This window comes from Dendronephthya gigantea, unplaced genomic scaffold (assembly GCF_004324835.1).
Source record: "Dendronephthya gigantea isolate DGI-Jeju-01 unplaced genomic scaffold, DenGig_1.0 000028F, whole genome shotgun sequence".
NCBI classification, from domain to species: domain Eukaryota; kingdom Metazoa; phylum Cnidaria; class Anthozoa; order Malacalcyonacea; family Nephtheidae; genus Dendronephthya; species Dendronephthya gigantea.
Genome location: NW_021163038.1, coordinates 1,083,285 through 1,097,349, shown reverse-complemented (window position 1 = coordinate 1,097,349; position 14,065 = coordinate 1,083,285). Strand labels below are relative to the sequence as shown.

The window sequence follows — 14,065 nt, the reverse complement described above, 5'->3', positions numbered from 1 at the left end:
AAATGTCATGATTAAATTGCCCACCTACCTGTTCGTAGGCAGGTTACATAAGGCAAGAGAACAATAAAGATACAAAATGTCAGAACAAATCAAAGTGAATGGTCTTTCAGAACTCTTATCAAAACTTGATAGCCTAAAAGATAAAAATGATGTGTTTATATTATTTACAGGATCAAAGGATGCCTCTGGCCATAGCTGGTGCCCAGATTGCAATGATGGTATGGCCTGGTTCAAAAACTCAGATGAATTAATGTGATGGTGTTACTACTCTATAGTTAAACTGTGACAATAGACTGGCAAACCAAAGATTGCTGGTTTTGTTTTAACTGTGGTAAAGCTAATCTTTCAGCTTACCTGGTTGGTAGTACCATCACAATAATGCTTGGGTTGTTTCAAACTTCCATATGCCTAATTTCAAGACTTTATTTCTGTCTGAAGATGTCAAAGTGTTTGTGTTTGATATTTTTAGCTGATCCAGTCATAATGAAGAGTTTACCAAATGCTGCAGATGGTTCAGTATTTATTTCATGCAATGTTGGTGACAGACCTGTGTATGTTAAATTACTCGTACAATACACACAAATGAAACAATATTCAAAGATTCGTTTCCTTGAAATTTATTGACTTTTCCCTGTCTCTGTTTAAGATGGAAGAATCCTGAGAACGAGTTCAGAAAACATCCACAATTTAAATTGACGGGTATTCCCACTTTGATCAAATGGAAAACAGTAAGTACACCTGGACCCTTCCTGTCACCACCCATGGGAGGTACCTGGACCCTTCCTGTCACCACCCATGGGGGGTGGGTGCAGCCATAGAGCATGGTCCTTTGTATGATTTCACAGCTTAAAATAAAAATTTATTCTATAGGCTAACCGTCTTGGTCCAGATGATTGCAAGAAACAAGATTTAGTGGATATGGTTTTTGAGGAATAATCAAGACATTTTTTAATACTATAAATCAAATCATTTGATATTATTGGTAAAATAGAAATATATACAATGTAATAGAAGAACAAATAAATTATTTTATTGCTCATTTGAGCTGGGGTCTATCATTGTGTAAAAATATATACAGTAACCTCTTGAGAATGGTGATTAATATGAATCAAATTATAGTTTTTCATAATGCATTACATTGTGATGGTAAAGATCCGACCCTGCAACACATTTCCCTCTCACAAACCTGGTTGATAATACACCTGCATTTATTGACTATATTCTTTCAGTAATTGTCCAGCTATAACCAATCTTTGTACTTCACTTGTTCCTTCGTATATCTCTGTGATCCGTGCATCTCGGTAATGTCTTTCCGCCGGCATGTCATTCACATATCCCATTCCACCAAGAATTTGTATGCACTACAATGACATTGAAGTCCATAGATTCATTTCAAACAGGGGAGAAGTATGAACAACATGTTACACGGTGCAATTTTTCTTGCAAATTGCAATGCAATTTTACTTTTAAGAGATATAAATTAGTAGTGAAGAGTCAAAAGTCAAAGACAAAAGTTTGTAGTTGCCAAATTTAAATCTCTTAAAAAAAGAATTGCATTGCAAGTTGCAGGAAAAATTGCACTGTGTAACAGGTTCTTAAGTACCTGATGCGCCACAAATGTGGCTGTCTCCGAAGCTGATAACTTAGCCATCGCTGCTTCCTAAGGGGAAATATGACACACAAGAATTTGGTGATATCAATGTCCATGATGAGCTGCAATTTAGTTATGGTGCCTTACAATACCTTAATGTAATTCTCATTGGCATCCAGCATGCAAGCCGCTTGCCACGTTAGTAATCTTGAACCTTGTATCTTTGCCTCCATATCAGCCAACTTAAACTAGAGGGTATGAAAATATTCAATCAGAGAAATACTCTTTTGTATAAGACACTTCATCTATGCAAGGCTGAAACATACCTGTATTGCCTGCAAGCTACTAATTGGCTTGCCGAAAGCTGTTCTTTTCTGTGCATATTCAATCGCACATTCAAACGCAGCTTGTGCAATGCCCAAGGCTTGTGCAGCAATTCCGATTCTACCGCAATCCAAAGTCATCTGGAGGAAAGGATTTTTTTCAATGAATTCTTGTATCCCTCAATAGGGCAATATACAATCCACAGAGTTGCCACATTCTCTATAGAAGTAGTACGTACCATTGCAATCTTGAATCCCATGCCACACTCGCCAAGCAAGTTTTCTTTAGGAAGAGCACAATCTTCAAAGATTAAGTTGCATGTTGATGTTGCCTTTATTCCAAGTTTATTTTCCTTTGCTCCCAAAGAAAGTCCTTCGACTGGTTTTGGAAATATGAAACAACTGATGCCCTTTAAGAATGAGGATAAATATTTGCCATAAATCATTTCAAAATGAGTTTTGATGTGCAAATGAAGTCTACTTACTTTATGCTTTTGAGAACGGTCAGTTGTTGCAAACACCTTAGATAAGAAGATATTGTTATTAGGTATGTTAAATAATTTACATTCTCAATTTGAAAACATTCCAAGCTCAACTCTTACCACTCCAGCTTCAGACTCATATCCATTGGTAATCCAACTTTTTGTACCGTTTAACAACCAATGGTCACCTTGGTCTTTTGCCAATGTTTTTGCAGCACCAGCATCACTACCATTATCTAAAGGTAACCAAATTAAGGGCCATAGGAGTGAGAATGACATTAGTTTTTCTCACTATGGTTGTAAATTTCATCTCTTAAATCACCTGGTTCACTGAGGGCGAAACATCCGACCCTTTCTCCTGTCACAAAAGGCCTGATCCATCGCTCTTTCTGCTCATCTGTTCCAAATTTCATGATTGGATTGAGGTATAGCGACTAAATGCATGCACAAAATCTCATTTTATTCTTTTTTAGTTTATGGAGGAAATGCATAGATTGGTAGACTTGTCATTTGAGTCACACAAACCCTGTAGTTTTTAAGGAATACTTACATTATTCACACTCATGATACAACCAGTTGACGCACATCCACGACTGATTTCCTCCATTGCGATTGCATATCCAAGATTATCAAGCCCGGCGCCTCCGAGGGACTCTGGGACGGTCATTGCCATCATTCCGAGTTCCCCCAGCTTTTTTATCTGTGAAATGATGTAATGATGGGAACATGAAATGCACATCACAATCAATCATAATATGAAATTCCATTCTATCTCTACAAGTGTAATTTTAACTAATTAACATTAAGCTCCTGCAGAAATTGTCAGACCTACTAAATCAACCTAAATCATCCTAATTTTTAATCCTAATCTTTGTAATCAGAGATATATCATAGCTTATCTTAATCCACATTCCCTCTAAATCCTAAATCCTAACTGTGATTAATTAAATCCTAACTGTGATATTGAATGGGAAAACATGAGGTAATAATGAAGAGTTGTGAGGAATAAATATGGAAATCACTGAACACTACATGATTCATACCTGTTCACTTGGATAGAGTGACTCTCTGTCCAACTTTCCAGCGATAGGTGCCAGCTCATTGTCTGCAAAATATCGACAAGTTTGTCGAAGCATCTCGTGCGTTTCTGGCAAACCTGACAAGTAAGAAACAGCGCGGACATTCTGCCTAGTAAACTGAGGTGCTTTCCAAGTTCTCCGGGCTACAAAACGGCAAAAATTCGACAGTTTTTGAAAGGAATTCATCACAAAAATATCACAAGTTCAAAGTTCGGACTATGTAAGCCCGAATTTAAGGCGAATAACTTCTACTCAGGCAATATTCGGGTGCACACTGATCTCTATATATATAAAGAAGGTGGAATGTTATGCGGAAAGTGGATGGTTAAAAATAGGACGATTTGAAAGGAAATGCGTGGAATAACGAAGTTGTTTGGAAATTTATTATCCAGGAATCTTAGATGCTTTTATCAAGTTGGTTATTTAAGGAGTAATATTTTGAAGACAAGACATCTTTGTACAACAAGAAACTTGTTTGTTTATTTTAATGAGAGAGCTTTTTCTTCGCCCAAAAGGACAAGGGAATTATGTGATGCTCCCTCAGTTAGATGCTGGAAATGTAACTACAGTTACTCTGCCAGTGTTGATGGAGAAGCTGTGTTTTTTTGTCCATCATGCAATGTTATACAAGAGCCAATTTCAGATCGTACATATTTTGATCTAATCAGTTGGTATGTATGAAGAAGATGCAATGTCTTTTCTTGTAAGAGCAGAGAATGGTGAATTGAATTGTAATGAGCTTGCAATTGCCCCAATTCCAGCTTACTTTGTTATATTTCACCCTAATGATAAAGTGTCTATCACTAATGTTCATTAAATACTTCCATTTTTAGTAAACCATCATTTGACCTAGATACGCAGTACCTGACAGAGCAGTTCCGTAGCCTTCAAAGCCATCTTCATCCTGATAAATTCTCCCTTAAATCTGAGGTAAAGATAAAACAATTTCGTGCTAAATTAACTGGCAGGATTTCGATTCCCTGAGCAAATTCAAACTTTCTTTATATCTTTCATCTGCAAGAGAGAACAGAATATGTCAAGTCTCCAGTCATCACTTGTGAATGAAGCATATCAAGTGTTGCTCAAACCTTTATCAAGAGGACTGTATCTGGTCTGTGGCGCAATTTAAAACTGTCAGCACTGATAGGCAATCTAGTTTAGGTTTCCCCTTATAGTAACCACTGGATCATTGAGAGATGATCCATACTGGACCTGATCTAGGAAGAAGAGTTTAGAACTGATAGAGCTATTCAGTATAAAATAACACTGAATTTATTGTTTAAATATTCTAGCTAAAACTTGAAGGTCTGTCTATAGAAGAAGGAGACACAGGAAGTGATGTTGAATTTCTTAGTGAGGTTATGGAAATGAATGAGATGCTTGAGAGTGGAACTGAGGAAATGTTAAGAGAGTTGAGAAGGGAAGTGGAAGGTAAAGATTAAGCTTTCCTGATACTCATTTACAACTTACAAAATCTAATACACTGGTACTTGCCAATTTTTTTCATTACCTAAAACCTAGGATATTTTATTCAAGTGGTACTACCAGTACTGAATACCAAAGCAATTACTTACCACTGAAAAATATAATAATCTTTTCATCAGGCAAACTGGAGTCATATAGAGAAAATGCTTCAGAAGCGTTTGATAAAGGTAGCGCATTATGATCTTTGCTGTATTTGGTCACACTTGAGGCAGTTCTGGCATCAAGAAACTGCTCAACTTATAGTGCGTTATTATCTGTTTCTAGAGGATTTTTTAGCTGCAAAGGAAATCTTATCAAAAATGAAGTACTATGATAATATCAGCGAACAAATTCGTGAGAAAATCATGGGATGAAATTGTACAAAACAGGTCTGAGTCTGACTTCTCTTCATTGCTTCACCTTCACTTGAGATTGATGTTGTGGACAGGTTCAGTTTATATATAAAAATATTAAAATTATTGGAATTAAAATAGGATATATACATTTTTGCTATCTTATAAGAATCTTAATTCTTAACAATTGTTTTTAATTTTCCCTTTGGTTCCGGTGATAAGCTGGCGCCTCCACTCAAGGCAGAATCTTCACTTGGTGAAGGTGTTCCTCGTGTCTTTTTTGCACCCTCTTTTACACGAACTCGAGCGTTCTGTCTCATCTTCGCGGTGTGCTCAACCAAGGACAGACAAACAAAAGCCCAGTTGAAGAGATATTGGGCAGGAAGCGAACCTTGCTTGCTAACACTGCCATGTGAAATTCCTGATAAATAAAAATACAAATAACATCAATTTTTAATCGTTTAAAGTCACGATGTAAATCTAGGAAGAACAGTTTAGAACTGATAGAGCTATCCAGTATAAATAAAGTTAGTTTAGTTTAGATTTCCTTTTGTAGTAACACTGGATCAATAAGAGATGATTCTTACTGGACCTCTAGGAAGAACAGTTTAGAACTGATAGAGCTATCCAGTATAAATAAAGTTAGTTTAGTTTAAGTTTTCTCCTGTAGTAACACTGGATCAATAAGGGATGATTCTTAATGGACCTCTAGGAAGAACAGTTTAGAACACGTTAGTTTAGTTTAGTGTTTACCTTCCAGGTTTTCAGACAATTTCTTGCCATCGACCTTTCCCAAGGACGAAGCTGCAGTTGGATCATAATCTGTGATCATTCTCACGAGATCGTTATTAATAAATTGTTTGCACGTCGGCCAGTTCTCCAGTTTCTCTTCTTGTTCGATCGAAAATATTCCCAGCACGGTCTTCAGAATATCATGCACAACTTTTGGCGGATCTTTGTAACTTTTGATTTCGGCGAATGCCCTAAAATTCACACGATATTTGAAATGCATTGACGGTGAAGTTGAAAAATTGAATTGTCTATCGTACAAGTTTTTCGCTTAACATCCAACCTCGCATCCAGTCTTGACACGTTGTCTCGTAAGTCGGTTAACAAGAGCCGGTCAAACATAATTTGAATTCGGAATTCATCATTTTGCTTTTCGACCTCTGGTAAAAGGAAAATTTAAAAGATGACATAATAAAGATATTTGTCGGTACCACCAGGCTAAGCTGTACGTTCCATGGTCCCATGTAACACATTTGATATGTGTCCAAGCCTACTTTGGTATTGATGGTTATCCAGTATAATTGAATTAGTTTAGGTTTCCTCCTGTAGTAACACTGGATCAATAAGTGATGATCCTTACTGGACCTCTAGGAAGAACAGTTTAGAACTGATAGAGCTATCCAGTATAAATAAAGTTAGTTTAGTTTAGGTTTCCTCCTGTAGTAACACTGGATCAATAAGAGATGACCCTTACTGGACCTCTAGAAAGAACAGTTTAGAACTGATAGAGCTATCCAGTATAAATAAAGTTAGTTTAGTTTAGGTTTCCTCCTGTAGTAACACTGGATCAATAAGAGATGACCCTTACTGGACCTCTAGAAGAACAGTTTAGAACTGATAGAGCTATCCAGTAAAATAAATAAGTTAGTTTAGTTTAGGTTTCCTCCTGTAGTAACACTGGATCAATAAGAGATGACCTTACTGGACCTCTAGGAAGAACAGTTAGAACTGATAGAGCTATCCAGTATAAATAAAGTTAGTTTAGTTTAGGTTTCCTCCTGTAGTAACACTGGATCAATAAGAGATGATCCTTACTGGACCTCTAGAAAGAACAGTTTAGAACTAATAGAGAGGATAAGTTAAAAAGGATTAGAGAAGTTCAATATACGCTTATCTTACCGAGGACAATATTCTTCTCTCTACCGGCGACCTCTTCCGCGACTTCCCGATGGGCCACGGCAAGTAACCGAAGCATCTTCTGAATTTCGTTCATTTCATGTTCAGGTAAAAGTTTGACATCACCAATGCTGATGTCAGCGACTGCTATGGCAACGCCATCTTGTCCACGTATTGGAAAAGCAAGATGGCGCTCGCCATAGGCATCTGCGGTGATTGGCTCCGAACTTTCCACGCATTTGAAGAGATAGTCCCTAGAAATGGTACAATGTAGCCAGAGGTTAATTTTGAATGAAATTTGAGATATTTTACTGAATTTCACTTTGAACCACCAACACCCTTTTTCAACAATCATGAATGAGATTATAAATGATAAGGTTATACCACATGCACCTGAATAAGTTATCTTTGCGATTCAGTCTTTCTCTATCGGTGAAATATTCTCGCTTTCTCTCATAATTTATAGCAAACATTCTTCTTAATACCAAACCATCTGCTGGCTAAACAGAAGGTAGAAAAAATCATTTTTCATTTTCAAGAGAGCACAATAATGTTAGTTTAGTTTAGGTTTAGTCCTGTAGTAACACTGTATCAATAAGAGATGATCCTTACTGGACCTCTAGGAAGAACAGTTTAGAACTGATGGAGCTATCCAGTATAAATAAAGTTAGTTTAGTTTAGGTTTCCTCCTGTAGTAACACTGTATCAATAAGAGATGATCCTTACTGGACCTCTAGGAAGAACAGTTTAGAACTGATAGAGCTATCCAGTATAAATAAAGTAGAGGCTAAACATAAGCCCAATCTCGTACTTACATGAAGTCCTGGTTCAACGAGATAGAAATTACTATTCTGAACACTCTGGGTTCGACGATGTATCCATGATAATGCCGAGTCAGCAATTTTAACAGTTTTACTGCTGACGGCGATAAACTGCATTCCTTGACTGAGAGCTTTCACAACACCCTGGAAACAAACGTCAGTGATGCGTTACGAAAGCAAATATAAATATGGTTCAAACTTCGAATAAGGAAAGCATTGAAATAAAAGTGGATTCAATTTGAATGCTTTGAATCATTCAGAGTGTGCTTGATGAAGAGTATATGAAATGAACTGAAGTGAAGGATAAACTGAAATGAAGATTTCATATGTGAAATGAACGAAAGAAGGCTAACCTGATAAAAACTAATTTCGTGTGTGATAAAAACAGACTTTTCCATTGGATCGTCTAAAGTATCGACAGCCATGACACCCGTCACTGTTTTCTGGTAATCTTTTATTGGAAGAATAATCAACGATCCGCAGGCGCCCTAGGAGAGGATTGGAATAATTGTAAAAATGGGCTTACTTTGTTTATACTTGATAGCTCTATCAGTTCTAAACTGTTCTTCCTAGAGGTCCAGTAAGGATTATATCTTATTGATCCAGTGTTACTACAGGAGGAAACCTAAACTAAACTAACTTTATTTATACTGGATAGTTCTATCAGTTCTAAACTGTTCTTCCTAGAGGTCCAGTAAGGATCATCTTTTATTGATCCAGTGTTACTACAGGAGGAAACCTAAACTAAACTAACTTTATTTATACTGGATAGCTCTATCAGTTCTAAACTGTTCTTCCTAGAGGTCCAGTAAGGATCATCTCTTATTGATCCAGTGTTACTACAGGAGGAAACCTAAACTAAACAACTTTATTTATACTGGATAGCTCAATCAGTTCTAAACTGTTCTTCCTAGAGGTCCAGTAAGGATAATTTCTTATTGATCGAGTGTTACTACAGGAGGAAATCTACTTTATTTATACTGGGTATAAAACTCCAGACAATTACCGTTTCTTTTCTTGCAGGGTTCCACAGGTACACCCCAGGGTGACTACTAACTTTTGTTACATGTATCGGCTTCCCAGAATCCACGACGGTAAAACTGGCGCATCTCATATCTCGATACAAGCATTTCTTTAACACGAAGGCAGCATCGTTAGGCGTCGCAGCGACGTAGCGGAGTAATGTCTCCCCCCGATGTTGTTTCTCCGGATTTAAATTATCCTCCAACAACGCAATTGAAGCGCTTATGACCTGTAGAAAAAGCCTCGGTATTTACTATGGAAATTCAATGCTAAACATTTGGGTTGGTTTGTTTATGTTATGTAATACGAGAGTTTGGTGAACTTTGGAAATGTTGGAAGAAGAAATTGTATCACATCTCGGAATTGCCTTCAAACGCAAGCCTTCAACACACTGATGAAAAGATATTCGCTCGGTCTGGCAACTGTAAACGCTAGTGAAATCAAGTTGTAGTTATATCCTTTAAGATGGCCTCCTCTACGAGCCGTCTTACCTTGCCTCGGCCATGAGCTTCAGCGTCTTTGAATAACGCTCGAAATACTGCTTCGTAAATGACGTCAACAACACCACCACTGCTCTTGGCTGCTAAATCAATGTCTTTTAACCACGATTTTCTTGCCTCACCACGCTTTCTCTCTTCAAATGTTCTCTACAAGAACGCATTTGATGCCGGTAAACAAACTAATTTTGTTTATACTGGATAACTCTATCAGTTCTAAACTGTTCTTCCTAGAGGTCCAGTAAGGATCATCTCTTATTGATCCAGTGTTACTACAGGAGGAAATCTAAACTAAACTAACTTTATTTATACTGGATAACTCTATCAGTTCTAAACTGTTCTTCCTAGAGGTCCAGTAAGGATCATCTCTTATTGATCCAGTGTTACTACAGGATGAAACCTAAACTAAACTAACTTTATTTATACTGGATAACTCTATCAGTTCTAAACTGTTCTTCCTATAGGTCCAGTGAGGATCATCTCTTATCGATCCAGTGTTACTACAGGAGGAAACCTAAACTAAACTAACTTTTTAGCTATTCCTGAAGCTCGGATAAACATGCGACAGGAGTACAAATCTTATACCTCTATACTTGTATGCAGGAATATCACAATTGGTTCAAACGGATCTTCATGTGGAAAGCACGATGTGCAGATTGCATCGATGTATTCATGCAGCTCTGAGCATGTAATCTGAAAAATAATAAAAAGATTGGGCTGATGATTTTCTGTCTTACGGAGCCTAACAGACAATTCTGGAAGATTTAAAATTACTATCAAAGTCATTAACACGCTAGGAAGAATGCTTTTATATTCCTTACATTCTTGGAATAGAGGCTGCGCTGAAATATCTTTCCACCTTGACAAGATCTCGATAACTTCGTGGAAATTCAATGTACCAGATCTGTCCACGTCCCAGAAATCGAAAAGTTGATCAACCATGTGCTTGCGTTTGCTCAGGCGAGCTTCTTTACGAGCCTTTGGATGGAGAATGAGATTTGAAACAAAGTTTTAAAGTATTTGAATAAAGCAACAAAACTGGAAGTTCTGGAAGAACTAAAGTCTAAAAATGTATAAATGCGAGCAAAATTCAATAACTTCTCGATGTCTACCACTATCTCATACCTTTTCCTGACGCGCAAATCGTTCTTCGTCCGTTTCACTGTAGCTGGCTTTGATAAACCTCACCAAACTGTCTAGAGCGGACCTAATTTGTCCGAAAAAGATGACAAATCCAGTTAATCTTGTGCGAAAAAGAATATCTGTTTGCTATATCGCTCTTCAGTATCGATAGGACCTTATACGAGATTTCTACTCACCTCAGAGGTTCGTCTCCCAGGAACTGTTCACAAAGATTGACAAACTGTGTTTGGTTGAGAAGATTTTTATCAAATGCGGATCCGGTCATCACGGATTGTGGCCGCTCCTCGGTAATGATCGAGTGACTTGATGATGACATTTCGTCTGAGAAAAAAGATAACACATTTCTTATTGGAAACCGCACAAGAAACTGATATTAACGGAGGTAAAAGCCAAGCGGATTCGCAACAAATTGTTTGATAAAACGACAGGTTCCTCGCACAAACCTTCAGAGAATTCCAGAGATTGTTTGGGTCTGACTTTCTTGTTATCTTCGATCTTGTCCTGAACTTCTTCTTCCAATTTTAATTGACCTTCACTTGAATCTTTCTGAGTCTCATCTTTCTTTTCCAAGACGTCGTCCTTAGTTTTGTCGTCCTGCAAGTCTTCGTGAACCTTCGTTGTGTCTTCTTTCCCTTCTTTCACCTCCGCCATTATCGTCTCCGAAATCTTCGAGGGCACTTCTTCCTCTTTTTCTTCTGGTATAAACAAAAAACCCAAAATGATTTCATGTAATGTTTGTCTATCATCCCTCCTCTAAACTCCACCGTCGGAGAAACCATTATCGCTTGAAATATCGTCGCGATTTTGGTCAATTTCTCCAGAAGGAACAAAGGAAGACTAGAGCTTAATACAACGTCTAAATCATTTTCCCATGTCATCGTTTTCCTCACCTGTATCTAGAGGTAACACTTCGGGTTGTTTGTGTTCGTTTGGGTCAGAAGTTTCAGTGGCTTCTTTAAGTAATTCCCCTTTTCTTTGCTCTTCAGCCAACGCGAAATCCTCACACTCCTCAATATCGACAATAGGCCCTGAAAATGAAAGATTTATCGTATCATAAATGGAAGTGTAGCAGTTTGTCTCTGACTTTAATTCTGGCATGGTTCATCTTCAGATCAACACACGAGAGGTACACATGAGCTGAGCCAGGCGAAAACGACACCTTGTTGTTTGTATTCAGTTTAAGAGATGAAGCATAGCTGAAACCAGCTGAAGTTTGTCTGGATTGAGTTTTGTCTGGACGTTTAGCCCATTCACGTCCGCGCCGTACATTTGGTGTATCGTAAGCTTCCTAATATATATATAACAGTAATCTCTAGTAATATAAATCCAGCCAACTATCTAAACGTGCAAGCGAGGTAACGCACGAGCTACACATAAAGTTACAGAGCAAATTTCCAACCATCAACATACATTTTCTTGGATTTCGCAACGTCATTTTAATTTCCTGAGTTGAGCTGTCGTAGTAATTGCCCAAGATTTCTAACACTCTGTGTCTGTCCAACACTCCAACCTTCAGTGAAGAAGAAAACGGAGTTATATAGTGGTGTCCGCACAAATCATGGGATGATTTTCAAAGCTTTTTCGATCTCAAAAAAGAATATAACACCTCACACATACCGCATCGTGGTCACACGCCAGAAAGAGTGCTTTAAATGCATATCTATTGAAGTTAAGGGAACAATAATAATCCAATGTTAGAAATATACACATAAATAGAACACCATACAATGTTGCAAAGATTTACAGCACTGATACTGACCTAATAGTCACTCTCTCTGCAGCCTGTTGGAAGTCATAGGCACACTGGGCAAAATGTTCCAAGAACTTTTCAAATGCAGGATTTGAAAGGCTTATGGTACATGTGTTCAGAATCTGGATAGTAAATTGAAGATTGTTATAGATAATTAATATATACGAAGTAATGTGGATGGATGTTGGTGGTTGGAGAGTGGCACAGTGGTAATAATGATGAATGGTAATAAAAAAAGTGATCTGGTTGTAAGTGCATGAAGGTGGAAGCTTAGCAATGGTGCCAATATGATGGTGTTTAAGATGATGGTTACAGTGATCTTGTATGCTAGCTGAGCTTTGGTACCTGACCTCTTTGAATTCATGAACTCCAAGAAGTGCTCCTTGTGATTCAAAATTAGGCGGATCCATGGCAAAATACGCCTCTGGAAATCAATGCATTTACTGTTTAGAGTGCAAGCAATGTAAAGCAATTGTAAATTATTAGTCCTCTGAGCATGCAAAAATGAATGTATTTGAACAAAGATGATTTACCTCTTCTTATTTCCTTAGGCAAAGCTTCAGAGCGTTCTCGGAATGAGCATATTGCATTTTGAACCTTATGACAATGAAGAAGGTTTATCAAAATACTAGAAATTTTGGTTACGACCATATAATCAATGACCAATGAGCAGTACCTACCATACTTAACGATATGGTGCCATCATTCTGTGCCCAATTGACAAACATATTCTCAAGCAGCAGACTTCTTCTATCAAGTTCCTCTCCTTTCATTCGTTCCATTTTTTCTCTCTCCATCCGTTTCACTTGCACGCTTGATTTCAATATGGCCAACTGATTTGAATCTATTTCATAAATCTCACTCTTCAAGTCCTCAGCAACTTTCCTCAAACCTTTGGCGTATGGAGAAGCCTCTGGAAAGTTACTATATCTTGGATTGTTTCTCATGAGGTACTGTGCCAAGTAGTTTACTGGATTAAACGTTGCAACAGTGTTTTTCTCGACTAGTTCACGTTTCTCTACTTCTGTGAGTAATTTCTCCAAGCCCATAATAAGAGAAGGGAATAAATTTTCAATCAAATAAATTCTTTGTTCCATTCCTACTGGATTGTCGTCCAACCACTCTCGTGCCAACACATCTAAAGGCACGATCCTGTTTTGTGGAAAGTTCATCTCTCGCAAACGTTTCTTGCGTTCTGCTTTTACCTTCTCGATTCTTTTATTTATGATCGCTTCATGCTTCGATCTCCAGCGGCGGGCTGAGTTTCTTGCAAGCTGAGCGATGTACGGGGATGCTATTCGCTTCGAGTTCGAACTTTCTTCGTCGACTTGATTTTGCTTCTTTACGTCAGTAATTGGTTTTTGCGCAACCATAACGTTTGCCATCTTGCTTGTGGTCGAAGTCAGATTACGAATAAGTTTATATAAGCAGGTTACTCAAATAATATCACTTAACTTTCTCCCTTTTTTAAGCACAAATTAAGAAGTGATAAACAGAAATATGTCAATTAATCTTACATGTTTAACGTCTTTAAAACGTACGAGAAATTTTTGACTGCACTTTTACTACAAACCTGGTCTTGTTGTTGTGATTTGTAGTTGAAAGAAAATGGACCAGTATCCAAGGAGACCGCT

At 37.7% G+C, this 14,065-nt stretch overlaps 4 protein-coding genes across 5 annotated transcripts; 2 read left to right on the top strand and 2 right to left on the bottom strand.

Moving 5' to 3' along the window:
- The first annotated feature begins 33 nt into the window (after positions 1 to 33).
- Positions 34 to 1,038, top strand: LOC114523527 (thioredoxin domain-containing protein 17-like). Its single transcript, XM_028544486.1, has 4 exons — positions 34 to 218; positions 470 to 551; positions 647 to 728; positions 871 to 1,038. Exons 1-4 carry the CDS (start codon positions 77 to 79, stop codon positions 934 to 936), a joined length of 372 nt encoding a protein of 123 aa, XP_028400287.1. The 5' UTR covers positions 34 to 76; the 3' UTR covers positions 937 to 1,038.
- LOC114523525 (short-chain specific acyl-CoA dehydrogenase, mitochondrial-like) lies at positions 934 to 3,694 on the bottom strand. Its single transcript, XM_028544483.1, has 10 exons — positions 3,440 to 3,694; positions 2,947 to 3,096; positions 2,719 to 2,830; positions 2,517 to 2,632; positions 2,400 to 2,435; positions 2,154 to 2,324; positions 1,918 to 2,055; positions 1,744 to 1,839; positions 1,604 to 1,660; positions 934 to 1,361 (listed from the first exon to the last, which is right to left on the bottom strand). Exons 1-10 carry the CDS (start codon positions 3,659 to 3,661, stop codon positions 1,209 to 1,211), a joined length of 1,251 nt encoding a protein of 416 aa, XP_028400284.1. The 5' UTR covers positions 3,662 to 3,694; the 3' UTR covers positions 934 to 1,208.
- Positions 3,695 to 3,774: 80 nt separating this feature from the next.
- On the top strand, positions 3,775 to 5,603 carry LOC114523526 (iron-sulfur cluster co-chaperone protein HscB-like). 2 transcript variants are annotated; one of them, XM_028544485.1, is made up of 7 exons: positions 3,775 to 4,146; positions 4,309 to 4,405; positions 4,497 to 4,586; positions 4,768 to 4,906; positions 5,080 to 5,127; positions 5,225 to 5,328; positions 5,515 to 5,603. In XM_028544485.1, the coding sequence occupies exons 1-6, from the start codon at positions 3,827 to 3,829 to the stop codon at positions 5,311 to 5,313; spliced, it is 783 nt and encodes a 260-aa protein (XP_028400286.1). In that variant the 5' UTR covers positions 3,775 to 3,826; the 3' UTR covers positions 5,314 to 5,328; positions 5,515 to 5,603. The 2 variants fall into 2 exon arrangements, with proteins under 2 accessions (XP_028400286.1, XP_028400285.1); XM_028544484.1 differs by having other exon boundaries at positions 5,225 to 5,327; positions 5,506 to 5,590.
- On the bottom strand, positions 5,402 to 14,034 carry LOC114523528 (EF-hand calcium-binding domain-containing protein 5-like). Its single transcript, XM_028544487.1, has 21 exons — positions 13,112 to 14,034; positions 12,965 to 13,028; positions 12,782 to 12,855; positions 12,441 to 12,553; positions 12,299 to 12,341; positions 12,092 to 12,191; positions 11,572 to 11,709; positions 11,125 to 11,376; positions 10,858 to 11,002; positions 10,664 to 10,745; positions 10,331 to 10,516; positions 10,124 to 10,231; positions 9,533 to 9,688; positions 9,025 to 9,270; positions 8,372 to 8,506; positions 8,013 to 8,162; positions 7,591 to 7,697; positions 7,201 to 7,451; positions 6,365 to 6,461; positions 6,046 to 6,275; positions 5,402 to 5,713 (listed from the first exon to the last, which is right to left on the bottom strand). The coding sequence occupies exons 1-21, from the start codon at positions 13,814 to 13,816 to the stop codon at positions 5,466 to 5,468; spliced, it is 3,630 nt and encodes a 1,209-aa protein (XP_028400288.1). The 5' UTR covers positions 13,817 to 14,034; the 3' UTR covers positions 5,402 to 5,465.
- Positions 14,035 to 14,065: the final 31 nt, after the last annotated feature.

What these genes read in the sequence shown, in the direction of transcription:
- LOC114523528 (XM_028544487.1), bottom strand. Translation starts at nt 13,816, where the DNA reads ATGGCAAACGTTATGGTTGCGCAAAAACCAATTACTGACGTAAAGAAG. An exon ending in GAGTTCATGAATTCAAAGAG is followed by an intron (nt 12,554 to 12,781) that starts GTCAGGTACCAA and finishes TTTACTATCCAG; the next exon opens with ATTCTGAACACATGTACCAT. An exon ending in ATTGTCTGAAAACCTGGAAG is followed by an intron (nt 5,714 to 6,045) that starts GTAAACACTAAA and finishes TTTATTTATCAG; the next exon opens with GAATTTCACATGGCAGTGTT.
- LOC114523527 (XM_028544486.1), top strand. Translation starts at nt 77, where the DNA reads ATGTCAGAACAAATCAAAGTGAATGGTCTTTCAGAACTCTTATCAAAA. An exon ending in GTGCCCAGATTGCAATGATG is followed by an intron (nt 219 to 469) that starts GTATGGCCTGGT and finishes TGATATTTTTAG; the next exon opens with CTGATCCAGTCATAATGAAG. An exon ending in CTTTGATCAAATGGAAAACA is followed by an intron (nt 729 to 870) that starts GTAAGTACACCT and finishes TTTATTCTATAG; the next exon opens with GCTAACCGTCTTGGTCCAGA.
- LOC114523526 (XM_028544485.1), top strand. Translation starts at nt 3,827, where the DNA reads ATGCGTGGAATAACGAAGTTGTTTGGAAATTTATTATCCAGGAATCTT. An exon ending in GTTGAGAAGGGAAGTGGAAG is followed by an intron (nt 4,907 to 5,079) that starts GTAAAGATTAAG and finishes TCTTTTCATCAG; the next exon opens with GCAAACTGGAGTCATATAGA. An exon ending in TTCAGAAGCGTTTGATAAAG is followed by an intron (nt 5,128 to 5,224) that starts GTAGCGCATTAT and finishes ATCTGTTTCTAG; the next exon opens with AGGATTTTTTAGCTGCAAAG.
- LOC114523525 (XM_028544483.1), bottom strand. Translation starts at nt 3,661, where the DNA reads ATGAATTCCTTTCAAAAACTGTCGAATTTTTGCCGTTTTGTAGCCCGG. An exon ending in CACTCTATCCAAGTGAACAG is followed by an intron (nt 3,097 to 3,439) that starts GTATGAATCATG and finishes ATCATTTCACAG; the next exon opens with ATAAAAAAGCTGGGGGAACT. An exon ending in CCACATTTGTGGCGCATCAG is followed by an intron (nt 1,362 to 1,603) that starts GTACTTAAGAAC and finishes ATGTCATTGTAG; the next exon opens with TGCATACAAATTCTTGGTGG.